The following is a 26,620-nucleotide window of genomic DNA, read 5'->3' as shown; positions in this document are numbered from 1 at the left end:
TGTTGGCCATTGGGTTACTATGTATTACCTTTATTATATTTAGGTTATGTTCCTTGTATCCCTAGTCTCTCCAACACTTTTACCATGAAGGGGTGTTGAATTTTATCATAGGTTTTTTTCAGCATCTAATGAGATGATCATATGGCTTTTTTCTTTCAGTTTGTTTATATGGTGGATTACATTGATGGATTTTCATATGTTGAACCATCCCTGCATCTCTGGGATGAATCCTACTTGGTCACAGTTGATTTTTCTGATGTATTTCTTAGATTTGGTTTGCCAGTATTTTATTGAGTATTTCTGCATTCATGTTCATGAGGGAAATTGGTCTAATTCTTTCTTAGTTGTGTCTTTGTGTGGTTTGGGTATCAGAGTAACTGCAGCCTTGTAAAAAGAGTTTGGCAATTCTTTTTCTAAAAACAGAAAAGAAAAAACTCTGTAAGGACAATCTGTGTCACAATGACTCAATTCAGCCTACAGCAGACTTCAATAAGTAAACAAATAACTACAACTGTGTCAATACAACTTTATTGACAAAACCAGGCATTTGGCCAGGTTTACCCCATAAGACTGTCATGTCTAGATTTACAGGTGTAGTGTTAAGCCCTCTTTGTACTCACTTCCTCATTTGCTTACCAGACATAGATAATGAAGACATCCACTTTCCATCACAGACTTGAGGGACCCATGACACTAAGGTATGTAGGTCAGTAGATGCACCAAAACCAGTGCGACTGGGAGACTGGGAATAAACCTCTCAGTGAGTTCAGGGAACCTGTAGAGCAGTGGTTCTCAACTTTCCTAATGCTTAGATCCCATACAGTTCCTCATCATGTTGTGGTGACCCCCAAACTGTATTTTGCTATTGTGAATCACAATGTAAATATTTTTGGAGTCAGAGGTTTGCCAAAGGTATCTCAAGCCACTGGTTAAGAATCACTGCTGTAGAAGGAGGGCTGCCAAACTGAGGGGCAGCATGAGGCCTAACAGACATACAACTCCAGAACCTAGAGGCTCCCACAGCCATGGGTAGCACCACAAAAGGTCCTTAAGCTAGGAGACATGGAAGGGAACTAGGTGGATGGGCTGGGGATGCCAGATACCCGGTTCCCCATCTGCTAGAGAACTTCTCTAACACTTGCCTTAGACCTACTGCTTCCCCAGGACAGAAGAATCTATAGGATCCCGAGGCTCAGATAGTCCCAGGGAACACACCAAGCCTCTGTAACTTTCTGATCTACCCTACTGGTTATGTTTCTAACGCAGCACAACTACTGAGAGTTCAACTACCTCCCAATTGTGCACACTCAGGAGGCAGGTCACTTGAGCTCATGAGTTCAAAAGCAACCTGGGTGGCATAGTGAGACCCTTCTCAAAACGAACATGCCAAGTGTAGGGACTCACACCTAGTCCCTAGTATTTGGAAAGTTAAAGCTAAAGGAACACCTTGAGTTTGAGGCCAATATGGGATACAGGGTGAGTTCCAGGTCAACCTGGACTACAGAAGGAGACCCTGTATCCAAAACACAAAGTGGGCTGGGGAGATGACTCTGGATAAGCTCATTAGCTACATAAGCCTGCAGGCCTGAGTTCTATCCCTGAATTTTTCATGTGGATGAAAAGCTGGGTAAACAGCTAGCACTTGTAATCCCAGCACAACTGCAGGGAAAAAGAAGGCAGAAATAGGAGTATCACCCAGAAGCTCAAAAGCCAGTTAACCTAGAGTACTGTGGATATTGGCAGAAACAATCATACTCTGCTTTAACAAAGAATAAGGTCAGAAATAACTCCCCAACATTGGCCTCTGACCTCTACATAATGTGCCAGGATATGTACATCCATGCATTTACATAAAGTAAAAACCATAGCCTTACTGAAAACTCTAACAAGTAAACAGAAAAATAATACTCATGGCTTCCTGGTTTCTCAGAGCCTTCAGTGAGAAGTCCTAAGTCCACATGGGACTCATAGGCCATCTGGAGCATCCTCTGTTTCACTGAACCCTGTCTGGTCCAGCCACTTGCTCACTTCTTGCATCCTTTGAGTATGGAAAAAAGTTTTCTCTGGGTGCTATGATTCTCAGGCAGGAACACCCTTGCTCTTCCCGTGTCCTTGTCATTTCTTCTCAGAGGTCTTTTAGCACTTTCTAGACAAGTTCCCATTGCACAGTGAAGCTTGCTACCCTCCTCATATAATATCAGCCTATTATATGAGGCAGTGCCTCTTTTAATGCCTTCTGGCCCAGTGCCAGGCATATGGGGCTACTCCACTTAAAGAAAGGATACTGGTCTTAATGGTGTGTCTCTCCACCCTTTTCCCCGCCATCTCCCCTAACAGGAGCTCAGTGTGTGGAAGCACAAGACTCTGGCCCAAATGCTAAGCCTGCCCTATCCATACCTAAGTGTGGCTAGAGATCTTCCCATTGCTTGAAGATCACTGTTCCCCACCTTTGTCTAGAAAGCAAGAGGGCAAGCAGGAATCCCTTATGCCTTAGGTTGCAGGCTAGAAACCAGCAGGAGGGAAGCTCTTCTCCAGTGGAACTTTTTATCTGCATAAGGAGAGGGAGGAGGGGCAACAGGGTGACACTAAAAAGTAGCTAGTTTTCAAGTTGGGACAAAGGGTCAACCGTACCCCACACCCTTACCTTCCCACCAGGAGGCTATCATTGCCATTCATAGAGGAGCAACTAAAGCTGCCCTTCTTGGGCACCTGTCAGGAGGCACACACATGGGCCAAGTATGAAGTCCTTCCTTAAATCACCTTAACACTGCCAAGTACAACAGGGCTCTTCATCTTCTAGAAGAGCCCCTTCCACAGTGAGAGGAGGGCTGGGGGGGGGGGAGAAAACCCCTTCTGTGGCTGTAGGCTCCACCCCCCCCCACCTCTCTCCTAGACCAAAATGAAACCCTAAGCCCACTCAGCTTCAGCCAGGGCACCAAACACAGAGACAGGGTCCAGCTGTGAACATAAGGACTGAGTCTTGTTTCATATGTTGAGAGCCAATGGGAGTGGGAGGCAGCCAGTAAGGAGACAAGGCAGAAGCAGTGAGTGCAGGGAGGGAAGAGACAGACTGATGCAGAGATGGGGTATTAGCTGCATTACAAACATCTCTGTCCCATAGCATCCCACCTCCAGTCCCTGTAGTAATGTTGCCTCCAAACCACTGGCCAGATCATTGTGGAGCCACCCAGCTGGGAAAGCACAAAAATGAGCTCTGATCTAGGAGGACCACTGTTCAGCTGCAACCCCGAGTCTTGGTTCCTTCATCTGTCTAAGAGAGATTCTAACATTCCCAGGGTAGGAAGAATGATAGAACTCCCAGGGAAGGGTAGGAAGTCCATGGAGGTGTGTTGTTGAAAACAAGCTCTTCACAGTACATCTGTGAAGCAGGTACAGAGGAATGAAAGCCCTTCTCTGCTGTGTGATGGAGGCGAAAGTGATGACCACTGTCACTGCTTAATTCAGAAATAGTCATGATGGCTGTTACCAGTGCAGATCATCCACTGTCATAGAGAGAGCTGGTCCAGGAGCTCAGCCAGATCTTCTTCTTATTGTAACCTAAGGCAGATAATCTATTGTCTCAGAGAAGCTAGGAAGTGGCTGTGGCCACAGACTGCCTGCCCTGGGGCATCTGAGGACTAGGAGGTCACCCTGGGTTCCTCTGTTCTTACCTGATCAAGCACTGGCTCCCTTCTCAGGCCCCCAGACCCGGGACTTCCTTTGCTTTCCTTATCCTACACAGCTCTAGCTGCAAACAAGCACAAGGACCTCCTCAGATACAGTATAAGGAAGTCCTGAACACAAAAGCTAATAGCTAGCAGATGAATGAATAAATGAATAGCCAATTAAAAGTAGTTTTTTGTTTTTGTTTGTTTGGTTGGTTTTTTTGTTTTTCAAGACAGGGTTTTTTTTCTGTATTGCCCTGTCTGTCCTGGAACTCATTCTGTAGACCAGGCTGGCCTTGAACTCATAGAAATCAGCCTGCCTCTACCTCCTCTACCTCCTAAGTGCTGGGATTAAAGGAGTGTACTATCATGCCCAGCTAAGAAGTAAATTTTGACCTGTGGTAGTGTACACTTTTAGTCCCAGCATTCCAAATAAAGATGGATCTATGAGTTTGAGCAGTGTCTGTCATGAAAGCACAAAGACCTGAGTTCAAAACCCAGAACCCACATTAAAACACAGTTTTGGGCTAGAGAAAGAAGCTAGCAGTTAAGAGCACTGGCTATTCTCCCAGAGGATTGGGTTTTAATTCCTGGCACCCATACTGAAGCTCACAACTTGTTTTAACTCCAGATCTCAGGTATTTGACACCCTCTTGTGACCTCTATGGGCACTACACATATGTGGTACACAAATACGCAGGTAAAACACTAATACACATAAAATAAAAATCTTTTTAGTAAACAAAAAGCTAAAGAAATGGTTCTGTGGTTAAGTGCACTGGCTGCTCTTCCAGAGAATCCTGGTTCAATTCCCAGCACCCACATGGCAGCTCATAATTGGGGGAATCTAACACTCTCACACAGTCATACATATAGGTATGTAAAATAAAAATAAATCAATCATTAAAAAACAACAAAAACAGGTATGGTAGTACACATTTGTAATACCACTGCTAGGGAGGTTGGAAACTCAGTAGGTTGAATGATTTTGGGAAAGAAATTAAATCATAAAGCTATCCTCTGACCTCCACACACATAGATTATCCAGACCCACAACATGCATGTACAAACATAATGATTATTAATAATTTTTAATGAACTAAAGTGGATGGCACCTGAGGAAAAACATCACAGGAAGTCACACTCAGGCCTTTGGACACACATGAGCAACACACACACACACACACACACACACACCAAGGTATATACAGAACAGGGCATAAAAAAGGGACAGGGATAAAAGGAGTAGGAGGAGATACTGTGGAAATACAATTCCAACAAGCACTGTGGCTGCTCCAGGTAAGGGAATTCTTTTCAGGCCAACCTTCTATCCAGGAAGTCACAGTACATAGGAAAGATTGATCTCACTTTTCATGAGACTTCCTGTCCTGAGTTGGTAGAATTTCTATCTTGTACACAGAAGATAGCCAGGCATAGGTGCTGGCTGGCTGCTGTGAAGCCTGACTCTGGACCCTGATGCACAAGTCAGATTTGTTCCTCCATGCATAGTTCTCCCAGAGCCAACCACACCCATTCCTCTGTGATGGAGGTGGGGCAGGCTGAGCTGCACTAGGTCAGGTTGCTCCAGGCAGCCCAGCCTAAGGCTGAGTTCCAGGCAACTGTTACCTGGAAAAGCTTCCCTCTCACTGGCCAGGATGGCCAAAGGCCAAATTAGTTCTGGAGTTACTTAGAGCAAACTTGAACTTTATTTGTTTAAAAAAAAAAAAAAAAAAAAAAAAAAAAAATCAAACCAGTCGCAGCCTAGAGTGTTGTCATGAGGATGAGGATGAACATACCTTGTGCCTGTGAGCACACTGCAGGGTGGGGTTAACACAAAGCACCCATCTCAGAAGAGAGGGCAGAGACAATCAGTGGAGAGGAAGGGTCTCAGAGATAATCCTAGGAAAAGCAATAGTAAACATAGCATTGGTATGTCTTCCATCCTCTCACTATACTCCCCAATTTATCCACCAAATAGTGACTCCTAGACCTAGCTTACCTGTCAGCCAAAGAGCTGACATAGCAATCAGTTTCACATACTACTTGTAATCTCTTGGGAGGGAATGTGTGTGTAGATGGTGCATAAGGTTTTGTGCATGCCGGTCAGGCAAGCTGATTTACTGCCAAACCATGTCCAGTTCATCACTGGGGGGCTCAGGGCAGGAGCTCTACCACTGATCCATGTCCACACTCACCTCACAAAGGTGAGTCAGGTGGGGAAGAGCAGTTGTCAATTGCTGCAGGCTAGAGTCCCTGTTTCTAAGAGAAACAGCATATTCTGGGGCTGCAGGGCAGTCACAAAGGCCTCCACTAGATCCTTGAGGACTCAGGGAGAACAGGATGTTTGTGTTAGAAGAGATACATCCCACCCAGGCTCAAATGTTGCCTCTCCAGATATGGCTTCAAATGTGCAGGGTAGAGGGAGGCCACTATTGCTTGTAGTGGCAGTGGTCCACATTAGTGCGGCCAAGGTGGGCATCTTGCTTGAGGAAGTCTGGAACAGTCTGCCTTGACCAGTCAGTGATGTAAAACTAGGATGGGAATCTCAGGGGAGACCTGCTCCAATCAGAGATATAAGTCACTTATGTCACCAGAAAGAAGTGGGGAGGAGAGCAGCATGAGAGCTGTAGGCCTGGTGACTAAATGCAGGCTGTGAGACCAAACAACTGTCACTTACCTTTGCATTTTTAAAACCAAGGAGGGGAGAGCTTTGTCTACCCAGACTCCTTGGAATAACATGCCAATCTTCAAGAGTGTTCAGATAGTGAGAGGCAATCAATAGGGACTGAGCTCAATGGGTTCAGTGGGTAAGAATCTCTGCTGATAAAGCAAGAGGAACTGAATTCAAATCCCTAATACCTACATAAGAGCTAGGCATGGCCTTGAATGCCCATAAGCCCAACACTGGCAAGCAGAGGTAGATGAATTCCAGGTGTTCACTAACTAGATGTGTGACAGAATCCATAAGCTTCAAATTAAGTGGAAACAATGTGGAAAGCAACAGAGGAACATCCCTTGATGTTCTTCTTCTGTATATGTGCTCATGGGTACATACACTAGAACACACACACACACACACAGAGAGAGAGAGAGAGAGAGAGAGAGTGTTCAGTGAGGCTGGGGAGTTAGTTCAGTGAGGCTGAGGAGTTGGTTCAGTGAGTAAAGCACTAGCCATACAAGTGTGAGGATCTGGGTTTGACTCTCCAGAATTCATTTAAGGATGGACACAAGTATATTCAGCTGTAAAGCTGTAATCCTAGTGCTCTCAACAGATATGGAAGGTGGAGATGGGAAAATCCCCAGTAGCTCACAAGCCAGCCAACATTGGTTGGCTACAAAGAGACCCTGCCTCAAAACAGGTGGATGGTAGGGGTCAGAACCCAATGTATGTATGTATGTATGTATATATATATATATATATATATATATTTTTTTTTTTTTTTTTTAAGCAGTCAGTGAATTTCAGTAAAGCACATGGCCAGGCAGGCACAATGGCTACACTTAACATTAGTTAGGGCCTGGGTGCATCAATAAGGAAGGGCACAAGCATATGTATACTGCCAACCTAACCAGACACAGGCATAACAACCTTAGGGGTGGAGAGTGGGAAAGTGTCCCTCAAGGGAACAGGACAAGTTCATTAGGGTCCTCCATCTTCCTTTCCAGTTCCTCCTGGGTCTGCAAGACACATATACCCCATCTGTCTTATTGGGGATGGGGTTCAAGATAGGATTTTTCTGTATAACAGCCCTATCTGTCCTGGAACTCACTCTGTAGACCAGGCTGGCCTCACAGAGATCTGCCTACCTCTGCCTCCTGAGTACTGCGATTAAAGGAGCATACCACAATGCACAGCCTCCCTGCATCTATTTTTATTATTTCCATAACAAGAGCATGCCTTTTTTGTCAGCACTAATCCATTAGAACCATTTGGGCAGCATCCCCAGTCTCATCCAGTCTGTACTGATGGGTAGGTTTCTAGAACCCAAACCTTTCTGCACTGCCACCTGTATGCATATGATGAAAAATGAACCCCACCTTGGGGAATATAATTAGCTGAAGCAACAGCCAAGGGCATTGAAGGAAAACAGCTTTGAGAAAAACATAGGTGCAGGGGAGGGGGCTTTCAGGCTGAGTGCAAGTAGTATAGCTTGGAAAAACCATCTGAACTTGTTTCCAAGAGTGTGCATCCATGAAGCAGAGGACAAGCAGCTGGAAAGGAGAGTCAGCCTGCACCAACAAAAGCTTCCAGAGCAAAGAAACAAGCTTGCTGTAGGGACAGGCTCACTGGCTGATCCTGAGCAACAGGTTACACAGGTGTTAGATAACCACAACTGTCAAATGCACCAAATTCAATACCCAAGGCCCAGGCAACTTCATGGTGTTAACTCAACAGCCATGAAATAAAAGAAAGAACAAATCAATGAATATGCAGAAGGTATGAAGGGCCTCCCAGAACCTCCAGGCTTGGCCTCTTCAGGCTACTTGGTCTCATTTTTCTTCATAAAGCTGCTCATGGGGGCAAGGTTTGGTGGCACACGCATGTGATCCTAAGAAGCTGAGCAGGATAAGGTCAAGGTCAGTATGGGCTACAAAGTAAGATCCTGTCTCAAAAAAATTCAAGAGAAGTTGGGCGGTAGTGGTGTACATCTTTAATACTAGTACTCAGGAGGCAGACGCAATCAGATTTCTGTGAGTTCAAAGCCAGCCTGGGCCACAGTCAGCACTGTTAACACTGAGCAACCCAACTTGGGGGTAGGGTGGGGGGAATCACGAGTATATAGAGGCTATGAGATGGCTCAGTGAGTAAAGCACTTGCCATGGAGGAACTAAGCATCCCAAACTCCCAAGTAATGTGACATGGCCTAATTGCTAGATTAGAGAAATCAGTGAACTCTGGTACAATGAAGAGACTAGCTGCACACCCACATCCACACGTGTGCTCACATGTATACACATACCACACACATACAAGGAGTCAGAGATGTAGCTTAGTTGGTAGAGTGCTTGCCTAGCAGCACATATGATGTCCTGTGTTCTTTTTCCAGCACCCAAAGAACATTGTGGTGGCTCCTTCCTGGCACTCCAGTCTCAGGAGGCAGAGGTGGGAGTAGGAGAATCACCCTTAGCTACAAAATAGAGGACAGCCTACACTGAGTAAAACCCTGTCTAAAAGCAAAACAACATGGGGTGGCACACACCTTTAATCCCAGCACTTGGGAGGTAGGTGGATCTCTTGAGTTCAAGGACAGCCAGAGTCATACAGAGAAACCCTATCTCAAAAACCAAACAAAACTAACCAAACAAACAACCAAACAAAAACTGTCTTGGATTCTAAGCTCAGGCCAGGTGCCAGTGTTAAGTGAGCAAGCCTAGAAGGATGCTGAAAGACCCACCTTGTTATTTCCAGGACTTTGGATCCTGAAGCTACCCAAGCAGTTCTTAAAAAGTTGACAAAAGAGCAGGTCCTAGGGCAAGTGCCACAGCTGGCTGCTACAGACATATATCCCTATGTGGTGGGCTTATGACCACTGTTCACTGATTGGATTGGACTAGTCAGGTTCTCAAAAGCCCTTCATATTACTGGAAGATTTAAAAACTCGTTCACTTAGCCAAGATAACAAGGTCATGACCGCAATTCAGTTCCTCAGCAGCTTCTAGCCCAAAGTCAGGACAGAGAGAGGGTAACTTGCTAGTCAAAAAGACTGTCTAGCCTGCTGTGACAGGAACCCCAACATGATAGACAACCCAGGCAGTCTAGACCACCTTCCTGTCCTTCATCCTCCTGACCTCCCAGCTCTACCGGGAGACTAGACTTTCCTCTTAGCCCTTTAGCCGCCATCCTCCTCAGGTTTCTCTGGGGCCCTGTTCCTGTCGGGGACAGGAGGGATGAGTTGTTTGTCCACATTCTCTCTGCCTCCAAAGACAGGATGGCTAGACGGGGGTTGCATGTGACTTTACATGACTTTGAGTCTGGGATACAATGTCCACCCTGGTCAAAGCTACCTTCAGCCAGCTGACCCTCCCCACCAAGAAGAGATCCAAGGAGTCTGATGCTCAGTACAGGCCTTCATGCTGAAAGAGGACAAGGGGGCAATGATTTGAACCCCCCCCCACACACACACATGCCATTTCTTCATGCAGGTCACTCTTACAGTAAAAGCTATTGCCCTTGGCTAGGCCAAACCTAGAAGCTCATTCCCAATACAGGTCTGTGGAGACATCTGGGCTACACTCTGGACATGCTGGGCATACTGGCTCCTGTTCTCAGAAGCCAGTATGTCCAGCATGCCAGGCAGGCACCCCACCACTCAGTTCCAGCCCCAGACTGGAACAAGCAAGCTTAAGTGGTTACTAAAGTAATAAGTATAGAACCTCAGATATATTCAATCCAGGATGCCCAGAGCAGTGATTTTCTGCTAGTGAAAAGCAGGTGCTAGGAAAGCAGTTCACCGAAGCACATGTCCTCCTTGGGGCAATGAATGAAATATGGACTACACTCATATGGTAGCAGCTCTACAGACACCATCACCCTGCCCTCTAGAAGACCATGATTGTTCACTGGGACTCCATGGTAGCCTCTAAGGCTGATGGCCTCCCTTGCTTTTCAAAGTTTCTCCCTTTCCCCATGCATAAGCCCCAACTCAAGCCTGGCCAGCCCATACTTATTTATGAATTCTTCTCAAAGCCTGCTGGAGGGTCTGCCCAGGAGCTCACAGGAGCAAGGCCAGCTACAGGGATGCGGATGTGATAGAGCCAGGCTCTCAGGAAAATCTGTAAATGCATTCCTGTCTCCACACCAGCCCTGAGAGGTGCAGCTGTCATCTCTACAAGTGGGAGAGCAAATGAAGCTCTCAGAATGGTTTAAGGTCACAAACCACTGACTTTTGACCTCATACTCCATCCAGCAAACTGAGTAAAGTATTGGAGTCCCACGGGCTGGGAGTGCCAGTCACTGTGTAACATTTGCCTACACTTGTGTGTACAAGGCCTTCAGCTACACCCCCTGCACTGCAATAAATACAAACTAAATCTTGAGAGGCTCTGTGAAGGCCAGGTTCAGAGTCCTGGGCTGACCTGTCTAAAGTTCCTTCCAACCTTAACTCTCCACCCAGCACAGCCCTCCCATTCACCCCATTTCCTAAGAGTCTTGTTTCCCAGGTTTCCCAGCAGACGCCAGGTATACTGTAGCTGCCACAGAGGGACTCCTGAGCCATCCACATTTGCTAAACCAAGCTGATAACTGGTGGAGTCATATCATGGTGAAAAAATTCTGCCTGTTCTGGTCTAGGCACCCATGTGGAAGCCCAAGGCTCAGTGTTTGCCATTCACAATCTCACAAGAATTTGAGACCATAAATGAATCTGAGGCATAGGATACAGGTGACATCTATGTCTCCATGGCATACTCAGGCAAGCTCAAGTGCATCTATTTGGAAAAATGTGTGGCTGAGTTAGCTGGACATGTAGAGATTTAAAAGACATGACAGCTCATGGAAAATTCTGCAAACATACAAGTCACATCACACACAGCACACAGTCCAATGACAGGAAAACCAAATTATACCATCCACTCTTTCATGTCCAAATCACAGACAACCTGGGGGGGGGTGGATCACATATCAGATATTTACATTTCGATTCATAACAGTAGCAAAATGTACAGTTATGAAGTAGCAACAAAATAATTTTATGGTTGGGGTCACAACTTGAGGAACTGTATTAAAGTGTCTCAGCATTAGGAAGGTTGAGAACTACTGTCTGAAGGGTTTTGGGTCTAGGCATGATGAAGAGGGCAAGGACTAGAGGGCAAGAACCTGGAGACAACGGCCATTGTTAGGGAGCTCAACCTCAGCTACCTAAAGGGAAGGGCTGGGTCTAATGAGGAAATATTATCCACACATAAGAAAGGACACCTGAGTTCAAAGAGCTCTATGGGGGGTACCAAATCAGAGCAACTTGGGGTTTGGGGGAGTGAAACCAAGGAAGGCATCACACTTCAGTAGACTCCAGGCCTGTAGGCAGGGGCTGACATCCAGGGCAGCTGCCCAGAAACACAAAGTCAGAGTTTGTTTGTTTGTTTTTATCTTTCGAGACAGGGTTTCTCTCAAGTTTTGGAGCCTGTCCTGGAACTAGCTCTTGTAGACCAGGCTAGTCTCCAACTAATAGAGATCAGACAGCCTCTGCCTCCTGAGTGATTAAAGGTATGAGCCACCACAACAAACAAATAAATATGAGGGGTTGCTAGAGATATACATACATGGCTTACCAGTTAGAGAACAGTGGCTACTTGTGCAGAGGGTTGGGTTCAATTACCAACACACACGATGACTTACAATCTCTTAAAATTACAGTTCCAGGGGATCTAACATCCTCTTCTGATCTCTACCAGTACTGCGTGCGTGCGTGTGTGCGTGTGTGAGTTGCGTGCAAAGCACTCAAAGTAAAACATAAATCTAAAAATTTCTTACATTTACATACTGGGAAAGGGCAGGGAGAGTATACTACCATATGCCAGGGTTCGTGTGTGGAGGTCAGAATACAACTTGTGGGAGTTAGTTCTCTCCTTCCAACATCTGAGTTATCAGACTTAGCAGCAAGTACCTTACCCACCAAGCCACTTCACCAGCCTTGATTTACTCTTTATCTGAAATACATGAGTTCATTTACTGGTTCAGTAATAAATTTGTAAAGTCTTTACTAAAAATTCCCTTTTACATTCATTTATGTGTATGAATGCTTTGCCAACATGTATATATGTATGTACATGTATATATGTGCATATATGTATATATGAGAAGGGCATCAGATACTCTGCAAGTGGAGTTGTGGATGTTGCGAGTCACCATATGTGAGCTCGGAATCGAACAGAGGTCTTCTGCAAGAGGAACAAGTGTCCTTTTTGTTGTTATTATTTTGTTTTTTCAAGACAGAGTTTGTCTGTGTAACAGTCCTGGCTGTCCTCAAACCCAGAGATCCACTGGGATCACCTGGGATTAAAGGTGTGCACTACCACTGCTCTGATTGAAAGAAATGCTTTCAACAGCTAGGCCAATTCTCTAGCCATTTTGGAAAAATAAAAGGTGGCTAGAGAGATGACTCAGTGTCTAAAGTGTTTACCATGAAAGCATGAGGACTGAATTTGACCCTCCAGAACCTAAGTAAAAGCTAAGCTGGCTATGATGGTAGGTTCCAGTAATCCCAATGCTGAGGAGTCTAAGACAGGAGTGTCCCTGGACCAGCCAGAGCAGCCTACTTGTTCCAGGCCAACAAGCTAAGAATACACCTTAGTTGATGGAAGCCATGGAAGCCTAAGGTAGAAAAACTCAGTGAGATGGTTCATACAAGCCACAGGCCAATGAGCAACCCTGTCTTTTAAAGGCAGCTAGTACCTGAGCACCTGAGGAATGATACCAAAGATTTCCCCCGACACACATACACAAGGAGCGGCACCCAGGCCTTACCGGAATTCGTTTTTTGTTTTTTGGAGACAGGTTATCTCTATGTATTATCTCTAGCTGTCCTGGAACTCTCTCTGTAGACCAGCCTGGCCTTGAACTCACAGAGATCTATCCACCTGCTTCTACCCTGAGTGCTGGAATTAAAGGCACATGCCACTACTGCCCAGACAGGCACATGTTCTTACGCACCCGCACACATCATATATGCCCTCAGACACACCAAAAAGAAAAATAAAAAAATGAAAAAGGGAAGCACGTCAGGTTTAGTAGTGCACACCTGGAACTCCAGCTATTAAGATGGCAGAAGCAGGAAGCTGGAGTTCAAGATAACTTGGATTACAGAGTGAAGAGTGTTGAAATGTAGCTCAGTGGAACAGCACTAGCATGATGTGCAGATGGGCACTATCCTTAGTACTACAGGAACTTTTCCTGTGGGAAAAGAAAAAGAAAACTGGAGTCTGCCTGAACTTGAGTTTTGAGGGACCCAGGTGCAGGTTACTAAGAACCCTCCATCAGAGGGTCAAGGATCTAACCTTTTGTTGCTTCTTCCCTAACACCTGCCTGGAATTCTTTTGTTCTGGAACACAAACTTTAAGCTCAAAGAACAACTACGTGGAGTTGGTTCGTTCCTTCCATCTTTCCATGGTTTCCAGTTGTCAGGCTTGCATGCCAAGTACCTTAGCCATCTTGATAGACCTAAGGGACTTCTACCCCACACCACCCATCAACTTGACCAACCTCCATACTTATGCACAAGAGTATGAAAAATGAGATGCCACCTTGTTTAAGTAGCTGTGGCTTTAAGTCTGACACACACTGCACTCTCTTCACCTTCTACCGTTGACCTGAAGCAACACATGAGACCAGTGTTGGGCAGCTCTAAACTTTAGAGCACACGCCATCTCAGCACATCAACAAGTGCTTTAAAGTTTGGCCACCAGCAAAACAGGACCACAATTCCCAACTTCACAGGGTTTAAGGAAAAAAATTTTTTTGGCTGGGTGGATCTCTGTGAGTTCCAGGCCAGCCTGGTCTACAGAGCTAGTGCCAGGGCACCTAGAGTTGTTATACAGAGAAACCCTGTGTCGAAAAAATATATATATATTTTTTAAAATTACTTATTTATGTGTAGAAGTGTTTTGCCTACACGTATCTGTGTGTGTATGTGCATATGTATGTATGTATGTATGTATGTATGTATGCGTGCATGTATGTATATGTACCGTGTGTGCCCACAAGTCAGAAGTGGGTGCTGGCTCCTCTGGAACAGCAACAAGAGCTCTTAAATCACTGAGCATTTCCCCAGAACCACCACCATCCACCACCAAAAAAATTTTGAGACAATTTCTCACTGTACCCCAGGCTGGCTTCCAATTTCAGGCAATCTTCTTGTCTCAACACTAGGATTATAGAGATGAGCCATCATATCCAGCCTGGCTTTTTAAAAACCAGTAGTGACAAACACAGAAGGCCATAATCTATAGGCCAACTGGCCCACACCACCCAGAAAGTGAACTCTTATTTTAAGGCCTGACCCATGCGGACACTTCAACAACTAAAAAGATGTCTGGGTTGTCCCAAGTCTGGCTGAGGCCACATTTCCTACTGGTGATTCTTTTTTCTTTTGAAACAGGGTCTCAAGCAGCATAGGCTGACCTCAAATTCAACATGTAACAGGCTGAATTTGAACTTCTGGTCCATTTACTGCTTGCACACAAGTGGTTTATGTAGTTCTAGGGATGGAACCTGGGACTGTGTGCATGCTGTGCAAGTGCTCTACCTACAGAGCCTTACCCCAGCTCTGTGCTGCCTTTCTCTCTCTCCTTCTTTTTCCACACAGGATTCCTCTGTATAGTCCTGGCTGTCTTGGAACTCACTCTGGAGACCAGGCTGACCACAAACTTAAGAGATTCACCTGCCTCTGCCTCCTTCCTAAGTGCTGGGATTAAGACTTGTGATACTTGCTTGCCTCATTCTTTATGCCACTGTTTACAAGCTTTCACTGTACCCACAAGTAAATACTCCAGGGTTTATAGGGCAACATGGTCCTGGCTGAGTATTCTTTGTGGAATGTTGACTACTTTTTTCCCCAACCCCTACAACTGTAAACGTTTCTAGCTGACTGTATAAAAATAGACCATAGGCTCCATTTTTACCAATAGGCACTGGTTTACACTGTTCTTTCCCTGACTGATCCCAAGGTCAAGCACTTGAATTGGGCAACAGGAGCTCACACACAGTCTGGTACAAAGTAAGTACAAAATAAATGACAACAGCCATAAGTAATATGCAGATGACAGAAGATCATCTTTCTGGCATTACTCAGGAGTTGGCAGGGGGAAGTCACTATGGCCCTTGATTCTGTGACTAGTCTAGCTTTATTACAAGTCTGACCTTGAACTCACTATGTGGCCTTGGCTGGTCTTTAACTCCAGACCTGCCTGCTTAACTACCCCCAGTGCTGGGATTATAGGTGTAAAGCAACATGTCTGGCTGATATAGGGATTATGCAAGACTGTTTTATGCATATCAGGCAGATATGCATACCAACTGAATACAGCCTAACCCCAATAAAGGGGTTTCCTCTACCCTTTCCATCCTCTTACCGAAATGACATCAGCTCTTCCTTATCAGACAGAATAACTCTTCCTAAGGAGTCGAGGAGTAAGCAGGACATCATCCAAACTCATTCTTGCTGACCAAGACAGAAAAATGACCTGAGCATCTTTAGATGGCATGCTGCCAGGCTGAACAATTGAAAGTCAACTCTGCTCTTCTGGGCAGTCCAGGCTGGGCTTTTCTGAGAAGCAGCCTCCTTCCAGGGGTGGCAGCCTGTATTACAGTACAGGCCATGCCACACTTCCTCAAGGCCAGGGAAAGCCTGGTTATGGTAGCTACCTGACATGTGGCCAATCCCCATGGATAGCAGCTAGAGTGACTTCAAATGACTAGGAGAGTTGGGAAGGGTAACCACTCTGCAGGGAGACCAGAATGGAGCCTTCTGGAGCTAGCAGCCACATTTCCCAATGAAGGGCACAGCTACCCAGAAATGGAGGCCCAAGAATCTCTCTCCCATCATGGAGTACAAAATATAAGGGGACATCCTAGAAAACTACTCTTTCCTATGATATCCTGATAACTAGGGCTGAGGGTCAGTGGGTAGAACATCTGCCTACCATACATGCAGCCCTGGTTTCCATTCTCAGTATACCATAAACCAGCATGGTGCATGCTGCATGTCTGTACTCCCAGCCCTGGAGAGACTGGAGGCAAGAGGTTCAGGAACTGAATCAGGTCATCAGCTACATTGTGTATTTGAAACTGGCTTGAGCAATATAACACTGTCTCAAAATATTAGTAACAATAATAATATAAAATAAAAATAACATCTGTAAAAATGTTGTTGGGGTTGTGGATGTGATCCAAATACATTGTATCCATATGTGAAATTACCAAAGAACATATAATTTTAGAAATGTACTGTTGACAAATACTTGCTACAAATCCCTTGCTCCACAAAACCTTCTCAACTTCAAGCCTTTCAGCCCACCAGAGGAACATACCAAGCAGAGAAGTGTTGCTGCAGGTAAGAAAATAGGCGCAGATAGTCATAAGGCTAACTAAAAGCTACATGACTGACCAGTACCTGCCAGACTCCTTAGTTCAGGGCCCTTACAGACTCAGAGATCTCTACACATTTAAATCACTACAAGATTCCTTCTGACCATACAGTGGTGGCACATGCCTTTAATTCCAGCACTTAGGAGGCAGAGGCAAGCGGATTTCTGCGAGTTTGAGGGCAGCCTAGGCTGTTACACAAGAGAAACCCTGTCTCCAAAAGCTTATATTTTGATAAACCTTCCTTACACCCTGTGTACAAATTCAGATCCTGGGGTCTAGAAACACAGTTTGGCTGGAAGCATACAGCCTCATTATGAACAGGTCAATGTCTTCTGGCTTTGGGGCCCCAAGAAGGCTCTACATGAGGCCATCTCAAAACAAAAGTAGGAAACAAGTGCACAGAGGCAAATGAGAAGCCACAGGAAGTGAGGGGTGATTAGTTTGGCTACAGAAAGCCAAGGAGTTCCTGGAGCCACTGGAATCTGCAAGAAAGGAATCTTCTTCCCTCCATTCCGGAGTGAAAATGACCTTGGAGACACCTTTATTTCAGAGTGTGGCCAGGAAATGAGGGAGTATATCCATCCCAACTGCTTTAATCCACCAAACTTATTGTTACAAAGACCATTGGAAATCTATACACCCAGCTTTGGCCTGTCTTCAGAACCCATGTTTAACCACACCCCAAAGTCAGGAATGATGTGGTACAAGTCTATAATCCCAACAGGAAGGAAGTAGAAGTAGCACAATAATCAAAGCCACTTTAGGTTACAAAGTTCAAGGCCAGTTTGGAAAACACAAGATTGTCTCAAAATTGGCTACCAAATCTTATGAGATTAGTTTAATTCCCAGGACCCATATGGTGGAAAGAAAGAATCAACTTCTTCAAGTTGTCCTCTGATCTCCAAATTCTCACTGTGACATGAGACACCCCTACACAAACACAAATAGATAAATATATGTAATAAAAATGGGGTGGCTGGGTTGTGTTGGCATACAACTTTAATCCCACCACTCAAGAGGCATAGGCAGCCGGTCTCTGTTTGAGGCCAGCCTGGTCTACAAAGCTACACAAAGACAAAAAACAACAACAACAACAACAATTGCAATATTCTATCAAAACAAGACAATGAGCCAGGTGGTGGTGGTGCAGGCCTTTAATCTCAGTGCTTGGGAGGCATAGGTGGAGGGTCTCTGTAAGACCATCCTGGTCCACAAGAGCTAGTTCAGGACAGGCTCCAAAGCCACAGAGAAACTGTCTTGAAAAACAAAAATAAAACAAACAAAACAATGGCCAGGCAGTGGTGGTGCATACCATTAGTCCCAGCACTTGGAAGGTAAATATCTGTGAGTTTGAGGCCAGTCTGGTCTACAAAGCTACACAGAGAAACCCTGTCCCAAGGAAAAACAAAACAAAACAAACAAAATAAACCACTGAGTTTCCCCTGCTTCAGTACCCTAAATGCTGGTATTTAGGCCTGTACCCACACACCTGGCACTTCAGGATTGTTTTTGTCAGCTTTGGTGGTACTGGGAACCTAACCCGAGGCCTCAAATTTACTACTAGGCAAATGTTCTACCTGAGCAATATCACTAGTCCATGATCATCTCTCTTATTTCACTGCTGGAAACAGACCCCACTGATGCTGAGCCCCCAGCAACTTACTTAGATAATTAAAGCAAACAAGAACACTAACTATACAGATTCTCCTGGAATAAGATGAGCTTCCAAGAATGGAGGAAAGTTGGATGTAAGGGCTTATGTGGGAACTAACAATTATGCAAATTTAATAAATTCTATAAATAAAAATTAGCCTTTAATCTCAGCACTCAGGAGGCAGAGGCAGAAGGATCTCTGTGAGTCTGAAACCAGCCTGGTCCACATAGTTGAGTTCCAGGATAGTTTGGACTACACAGAGAAACTCTGCCTCAAAAAACCAAATAATAAAAAGTGGTTTTTGTCAAGTTCACAACACAAGCCATCTAGTACTTTGTCTTGGTGACTAAGGCAGGATCTGTCCACATCACCCAAGCTTTACTCAAGCTTTCAGTCCTCCTGCTTCATTTTACAAAGTGTGGAGCCTACAGGCTGACACCACCACATCCAGCTTCCCAGAACACTTTCCAGGATAGGCCCAGGTACCTCCAGCTTACTTAGGGGTCTGGGGGCCTGGAGAGCTTCACTTCCTTACCAGTCCTAAATTCCTAATCTGTGAAATTCCACTTTCCCTCATGTGGTCAAGTAGACCCCATCTCTGCCCCAGCCCTCAAAGGTGCCCCACATTTGCGCACCAGACACATTCCTTTCTCCAGTGTTTTCAAAGTCAAGGCAAAGAGGAGACTCCAACAGCCCATTACCGAGGGGGAGAAAATTCCCACAGGCCAAAACCAATCCGGTTCTCTTTGGTGGCCCCCTAAGAGCATCAGTGAACGAAACCCTGGGAGACAAAGACCGTGAAACAGAATAGCAAAATGCCACTGAGGAATCGCCAGAAGAAAGAGTAACAAGAGAAAGAATAAAGGTGAACTACAAAGCTTGGGGGTGGGGGCTGCCCTTCGCAAACACACTGTGATTTTCCCCCCTTTCCCCCACTGAAATGTCAGTTTTTGAAGCAGCTTCTGATAATGTCACCAGCTTCTCACGTCCTTAAAAAGAAGACAAGAGGCGCGTGTCGAGGGAGGTGGAGTTACCTCTTGACTTCTAAAGCCGGCCATCAGCAAACCGGCCTTCCCCTCTTCCTCGTTTCCAAGCGGGATGGGGATGGGAATCTTTATCTCTGTAACCAGTTCTAAAGTTTACCAATCGAGGTGTGTGTGTGTGTGTGTGTGTGTGTGGTCCGAAATTCCAAGTCCTCCTCCACAAGGGCGGCACCCAGTCTTCCAGGAGCTCCACACTGAAAGCCACTTTTCAAATGTCCCTGTGCGTGTGCAGAGGATGTCCCCTGAGATGAGATCTACAAACCACACCCGCTGAGGAGCCCCCTCAATCGCTCCCTCTCCAGTCCCCTCTGTATTATCCCCCCCCTGAATCCTCGGGGCCCCACTTCCTGCCACGACCCCCCCCCCCGCAAATCTCAGGCTCCCGACTGTTTCCCGCGCCCCTCTTCGGGCTCCTTGGTCCCCGCGCACGCCTTCTCTGCCATCTCGCCGGCGGGCTTAGGGAGCCGCGTGCACTGGCTCGGCCCGAGTCCCCTCGCCCGCCCCCTCCCCCGGCGCCCGCGCTGCCGGCCTCGTGCGCCGCCGTCCCCAGGATGTCCCCGGCACTCACGGCTGTAGAGGGCGATGCCCGCCGCATCTGGTCCAGCTCGCACCTCGAGGCGCAGCGCCTGCTGCTCCGCGTGCCGCTGGATCTCGCCGTTCGCGTCGCCAATAGTGAGGAGGCGGGCGCCGGGGAACACCGACACTGTCGCGCAGGGCCCCGCGCCGCCCGGGCCCGCCACCCCCGCGCTCCCCGCACCCGGCCCCACAGCCGCCGCCGCCGCCGCTGCCATCTTAGGTCCGGCTCCAGGCCCCGCTGCCACCACGGCCACCGCCACCGCCGCACCCGGGCCCAGGCCGCCGCCGCCGCGCAGGCCGAGGCCGAGGCCGAGCCTGGCAGCGCGCCGCCTGCCGGCCACGCGCCGCCTCGCCGCCGCCGCCACGGGCCGGCTTGGTGGCGCAGCGCCCCCTGCTGGCGCTAGAGGAAACCCGGCGAGAACGAGCACGACGTGGGTGGGGCCGGCCCCACCCCGCGGGAACGGTCGCCGCTTTGTGAGGTGGCTTATCCGCCCCGGCACGCCGGGTAAAGGAGCCTACGTCGAGAGGCGGTGCTTATAGCTATGGCACGCCCCCAAGGGGGCTAGGCTCCGCCCCGAGGCCGCGTTGTGTGTGAAGCGGCGCTTTGTGCCACAGCGCAGCTGCTCTGGAGAGATGGGCAGGGCATGCGTCAGGAGGCGGTGCTTGACCTGTCGGACACGCCCCCGGAAGGACCAGACGGCCCCGCCCCCAGACGGCGTTTTGTGAAGCACCGCGCTTTGTAGCAGCTCCCGGCCGCTCGGCCACGCCCCGCCCCCAGGCCTGCTGCACGCGAACGACCATGCTTTGTAGCATGATGGAGTGGCTCAAGAAAGGCAGAGGACCTTGAGTCTGTGACCGATGCCCGACTAAGAAGAAACGCCCCCTCGAAGTCTGGGCTCCGCCCCTAGACCGGCGTCCAATGAACGACCACGCTCGGGCGTGAGTAGGCGCTCGGCCGCTAGGATCCGCCCCGAGGAGAGCTAGCTCCGCCCCAGAAGGGCCGCGGTTAGTAGCAAAATGCAGGAGCTCTGAGGGTGGGGCAGAAGCGTGAGTCCAGGGGCGGTGCTCTGCTTCGGGAAGGCCGGGCGTTTCCTGGCCAGGGTCCTGCATATGACCGCTTCTGGGCCTGGGGAATTAGAAGGGTTTCCAAACTTGATGCTCGGCCACGCCCCCAAGCCAAGTCTCCGACCTTCTTAGCGAGGCGCTCACCCTTGTTCTCTTCTCACTGGTAGAGAAAGAACCTGTGATAGGGGCAGGCTTGCAGACAGGACCCTGCCTGTGGCCCCGCCCCATACTGCTCTACTATAAAAGCACTTTGACCCACAGTCCCACTTTGACATTCACGTTGAATTTCAGTCTTTGAGGGAATTCTTCAGCTTCTCCACAGGACCTTGCTTTCTCTCCAGTTCACTCTCAGGCCCTCCAGTAATGGCTAGATAATGTGTTCAACAGTGTCTTCTGCTGTTCACTTTTTGGTGGGCCCTTTGGGACCTCTAATTTACTCTTGGTTCTTAAGACGCATTTGTTCCCACATTCCTGGTCTCCACAATGCTCCATTCCCTTCCTGCTCCCTCAAACATTTCTCATACACCACATTAACTGAAGTTCAATGGTGTGGTACCTCCAACATCGTCAGTTCATCTCCCTCCCCATCCCCCAAGCCATGCAGTCCCACATTTAAAGACTACCTGAGGCCTCAGGGTTATTTTAACAGGAGCTAGCCTCTTCCCAAGCCTCCCACCTCCAATGGTACAAGCCCATAATCAGGCAGAAACAGGATGATGTGATCTCCAGGCCAGCCTGAGCTACAAGGTGAAATTGTGTCACTAAGAAAACATACACCCTGTTGGGCTGGAGTGGTGTGAACCTTTAATCCTAGCTCTTGGGAGGCAGAGTCAGGCAGCCTGGTCTACAGAGTAAATTCCAGGAGAGCCAGGTCTACACAGAAAAACACTGCCTCGAACAACAACAGCAAAAACATCCTAAAGTTGGACATGGTGGTGCACACCTTTAATCCCAGCACTCTAGAAACAGAGGCAGGTGGATCTCTGTGAGTTTGAGGCAAACCTGGTCTACATGGTGAGTTCAGAACAGACAAGGCTACACAGTAAGACCCTGTCTAGAAACAGCAGAACCCCCCCCCCCAAAAAAAAAAACCCAGTCTGAAAGTTGGGTGCAGCTGGGGAAGCACAGGAGAAGAGGTACAGAATGTAGACTGGGTGTCCAGATGGGATCTGACCAATCCAGGGAATCTACAAAGCGGCTCTGGCTTTCTTTCCAGCCTCTAGACTGATAACCTATTTCTCTTGTCTTCTATGAAGGTCACAACACCGGAAGTCCATTTCCTCTGGCCAGTCTATCCTCTTAGAAAGCCTTGGCTTAACCCCTCCCCACTACCAAGTCTCTGGACAGATGTTCGGCTTGTGCAGCTGTGAGGAGTGAGACAGAGAACAAGCAGTCTTCGCTCCTCTGCCTCACTGGCAGGTCCGGAAAGTGCTGAACTCAGGGAGCGCCGCAGAGGAGGATGTAGAGGTGGGCCTCTTTTGATGCTCGTCCAGGTCTTCCTGAGTCATTTTCTTTGTCCATGGAAGAAAAAGAACTGAATGATGTGGGATGTAAGAATCTGAGAGTCCCCCTATTCCGAGTCCTCTCGTCCCTGTATCTCACCCTCCAGTGGCTGTGCCCCTGCTGTCCTCTCTCAGCTGAGGAAGAAGGGCCACAGACCTGGGCTCACTTCCCACTTCTGTTATTCCCTAGCAGCCTGGCATCACTCTCCTAGGCCTTAGTTTCAGTTGATAGTATCCATGTCCTAGAGGCACTGTGGGCCTAAAAAGAGGTCCATGAAGTGGCTGGCACCTGATATGCCAGTTCACCTTTGTATACTGCCCCCCACAATCCGGGCTCCTCCAAAACCTTTCAGGAACTAAAGCCAGGTGATTGAGGCAGGCTGAGGTCCCCTCAGAGCTTTGGTCTTCCCTAACCAATGACCCCAGTAAGATCCCTGTCTAGACACAGGGTTTTTGTTTGTAAAAGGGAAATACACCAGGGAAATACGCCTTTAATCCTAGCACTCAGAGGAAATGGTGACAGGCAGGTCTCCGTAAATTTCTAGGCAGCCTGATCTACATAGTTCGGGGCCAACCAGCTAAATGCCGAGACTTTGTGTGTGTGTGTGTGTGTGTGTGTGTGTGTGTCAAGAACTCCTCTCTATATAGACCAGACTGGCCTTGAACTAACAGAGATCTTTCTGCTTCTGCCTCCTTCGTGCCAGGATTAAAGGTATACTCCACCACTCCCCAACTGGTAAGTCCCTGTCTTAAAGAAAGAAGCCAGGTCTAATAGCCTACACCTTTAATCCCAACACTTAGGACATAGAAGTGGGAGGAGGGAGGGTTTCTAAGTTCCAGTGTGGCCAGGACTACATAGAAAGCTCCTCCTTAAAAAAAAAAAAAAATAGAATAGGGGCTAGAGATTAGGCTCAGCAGTTAAGGGCATTAGCTACTCTTCTAGAGAGCCCAGGTTCAATTCCCAACAATCACTTGGCAGCTTGCAACTGTTGTAACTCCAGGATCCAACACTGTCACACATATAGGCAAAACACCATTAAAAATTTTTTTAATTAAAATAATGGGATGAACCTAAGGTTACTATGTGAGGTAGAACTAGCCAATTAGCCAGTCAGAAGGAGAAATATATTGTTCATATGAGAATAGGCAAATCAAGAAAAGCAGGAAATAGGGCTTGAGACTATTAGTATATACTCAGCCCAAGACAGGTGTAGGGGTCTCTGTGTGTGTGTGTGTGTTGCAGTGTTTTATACAGCTGTGGAACAATAAGAGGAATGACTACATACTGAGACCCTGTCTCAAAAGTAAGTAAAACATGTGACACATATGGCAGAATATTTGCCTCATGTAGGAAGCCATGGGATCCATCCCCAGCACCACATAAACAATATAGTGGTGCAGGTGGGCATTGGTGGCACACACCTTTAATCCCAGCACTGGGAGGCAGAGGCAGGAGGATCAATGTGAGTTCGAGGCTAGTCTGTTTCAAAAAAAAAAAAAAAAAAAAAAAAAAAAAAGAAGAAGAAGAAAAGAAAAAAAAGAATATAGTGGTGCACACCTGCGATCACAGCACTTGAGAGGTAGCTATAAGATGATCAGGTGTTCAGCAACATAGTGAGTTTGTGACCAACCTGTCTGGAAACAAGATCCATCCCAAACCTAACAACAGAAAAAAGCCTTAGGGGCTGCATGGTCCTGGCTGCCCCAGACTGGGACAGACCTGCAGCAGTCTACCTGCGTTAGCCTCCCAAGTGTTAGCCACCATGTCCTGCACAGTACAGGAATTGTCGAAGAGCTGAAGCCACAACAGATGTAACAGGCCCGTGCAAACCTCTCTCCCCAGCTCCTTCACTCCTCTTTCTTTGTGTATGTGGTGTCAAGTATGGAACCCCTGCTTTCATACACTAGGCTCTCATTCTACCAATGCAACTGTGTCCATCTTTTGTTTTGTTGTCTTTTTGAAGCAGGGTTCCTCTGTGTAGCTCTGGCTGTCCTAGAACTCACTCTATAGATCAGCCTAGCCTCAAACTTCAAGGATCCATGTGTCACTGTCTCCTGAGTGCTAGCATTAAAGGTGTGTGCCACTTTACCCTCCTCGTTGTTTTAAGATGGGAACTCAGGCTAGTGAGAGGGCTCAGCAGCTAAAAGCACTTTTGGTCAAATCTGATGACCTGAATTTGATTCCTGGAGCTCACATGGTAGAAGGAAGAACCAACTTTCAGCAAGTTGACCACATGTAATGCTGTGGTACCCCATAAATAAAGTGTGGGGATAGGGACTCTGTAGCCCAGGTTGACCTATACCTCACTGGGTAGCTCAGGCTAGTCTCAAACTGAAGGCCCTCTTCTAGTCCTTCTGTCTCCACCTCCCCCAAGTGTTGGGATTAGAGGAGTGAGTGAGCCCCTATACTGACTTGAAAATAAGTTTTTGTTTTTATTGTCTGGAAGAAACAAGAGCATATCAGAGTGCCACGAGGCTCCCCATGGGGAACTGAAGAGGCTGCGGGGTCACCCCAAACCTTTTCTCACCATTCTCAAGGGTTGAACCCAATCCAGTGACAATATGGCCCTGTGATCCCCTAGTCTCTCATAAGCAGCCCCAGGCTGCTTCTTGGTGACTCTGGGCTTCTTCCTGGTTCTCAAGCTCAGAGTCAGAGGATTCCCACTGACACTTCCCCTCTTAGCTGGTTGGTTTTCAGGAAACTTGACTAAGAAAAAGAGCTACTCACCATGGAGATGGCAAACAGAGAGTTATCAAAGGACATGTCTGAAACAAAGAGCACAGAGTCAGCAAAGGGTGGGGCCCCTGCCTTGCACCCACCTGCTCCTGTCTCCAAGGGCTCAACGCCCAGAACCCACCCTGCAGAAAGACTTGGGGTCCAAATTCCGGGATTCTCTCCTGCTTCTTTGCAGCCACCACAGAGTAAGCTGTGAACATAGAGGGACGGCACAGGTCTCACTGTATAGAACAGACTGGGAAGGCCAGTGAGATGGCTCAGCAGGTAAAGGCACTTGAAGCCGAGTTTGTTGACTTGAATTCAATCCCCAGGACCCACGTGGTAGAAGGAAGGAATTGACTCATGCAAGTTTTCCTCTGACCTCCTCCCATGAACTGTGGCATGCTGGCTCCAGCACACTCATAAATCATGATCAAGTAAATAAATATACAAACACTTCTGACCTCTCAAGTGTGCTGACAGAAGTACAGCACAGAGCCTGTGCAGAGAACCAGGGAAGATTTCCTGAAGCAGGAGGGGACAGTTTTGGACCCCAAGCAACAAGAGGCCATAGAAAGGGTCCAAATAGCAACAGGATTTTGAAGCTTACTTCACCCAGAGTATCACGGAGGGCATAACAGACCTGTGTTGGTGAAGTTGATCTGAGCCCAGCAGGATTCACGCTCTCTGAAAAAGGATTCAGAAGAAAGGATGCCTCCTGAAGGGTAGGACTCTTGTTCAAGAACATTCCCCAGCGACACCTGCTATAGCTGGCTCTTACCACTTGCTCATCCCCTACCCATCATCACAAATGCCTGCACTCTCTTTCTAGTCATCACACTGAGTGACAACTAGGGACACCTCTAAGGAAAGTCTAACATGGCACAATCCCAGTGAGAATCCTGAAGAATGCCACTTCAAATATCTACATTTCTGAGACAATATTGTGGCAGGCAGTAGTGAGCTGGAGGTAAGGCAGCTTGGCTGCCTAGCCCCATGTGACTGGAATCCAGGCTTCAGTATTCATATCTGGAAAATGGGGTTCATCTGGACCACTGGGAAGAAGTGGTGAGTATCCTGGCACCCAGCAATACTCAATAAATAATACATATTCCATGCATTTGTCAGCCCTCCCACCAGAGAACACTGCAAAGGATGAAGGTCTGCCCTGCCAATGAAGTGTTCAAAGACCATCCTGGAAGGTCTCACCTCTGCTTCTGTAAGTTCCTTATTTTAGCTAGAAGAAACACAGACATTGGTTAGATTATTCTGGATCTGGTAGCTGCTGAGAAATATCTACACCCATGAAACCAACAAC

The 26,620-nt window shown here is 47.3% G+C and overlaps 3 protein-coding genes across 5 annotated transcripts in view; all 3 read right to left on the bottom strand.

Moving 5' to 3' along the window:
* The window catches only part of Carm1 (coactivator associated arginine methyltransferase 1), a 49,773-nt gene extending 29,420 nt beyond the window's left edge, over positions 1-20,353 (bottom strand). For 2 of the 3 annotated variants that reach the window (XM_051196797.1, XM_051196798.1), the window contains exon 1: positions 20,012-20,350. In XM_051196797.1, coding sequence (XP_051052754.1) covers positions 20,012-20,234 — 223 coding nt within the window. In that variant the 5' untranslated portion in view covers positions 20,235-20,350. Of the gene's footprint in view, positions 1-20,011 lie in introns of all 3 variants that reach the window. The other variant, XM_051196796.1, reaches the window with a different exon arrangement.
* The window catches only part of Dnm2 (dynamin 2), a 165,511-nt gene that overhangs the window by 29,794 nt on the left and 109,097 nt on the right, over positions 1-26,620 (bottom strand). The gene's annotated exons all lie outside the window — the stretch shown is intronic.
* Positions 22,160-26,620, bottom strand: part of CUNH19orf38 (chromosome unknown C19orf38 homolog) — a 28,776-nt gene continuing 24,315 nt past the window's right edge. The window contains exons 5-9 of the mRNA XM_051196801.1: positions 26,512-26,539; positions 25,946-25,989; positions 25,445-25,513; positions 25,315-25,352; positions 22,160-22,595 (exon numbers count right to left, since the gene is read on the bottom strand). Of these exons, the coding sequence (XP_051052758.1) occupies positions 22,494-22,595; positions 25,315-25,352; positions 25,445-25,513; positions 25,946-25,989; positions 26,512-26,539 (281 nt within the window). The 3' untranslated portion in view covers positions 22,160-22,493. The remainder of the gene's footprint in view (positions 22,596-25,314; positions 25,353-25,444; positions 25,514-25,945; positions 25,990-26,511; positions 26,540-26,620) is intronic.

Source organism: Phodopus roborovskii, unplaced genomic scaffold (genome assembly GCF_943737965.1).
Source record: "Phodopus roborovskii unplaced genomic scaffold, PHOROB, whole genome shotgun sequence".
NCBI lineage: Eukaryota > Metazoa > Chordata > Mammalia > Rodentia > Cricetidae > Phodopus > Phodopus roborovskii.
Note: the sequence above shows the minus strand (reverse complement) of the source record. Positions and strands in the feature narration are given on the sequence as shown.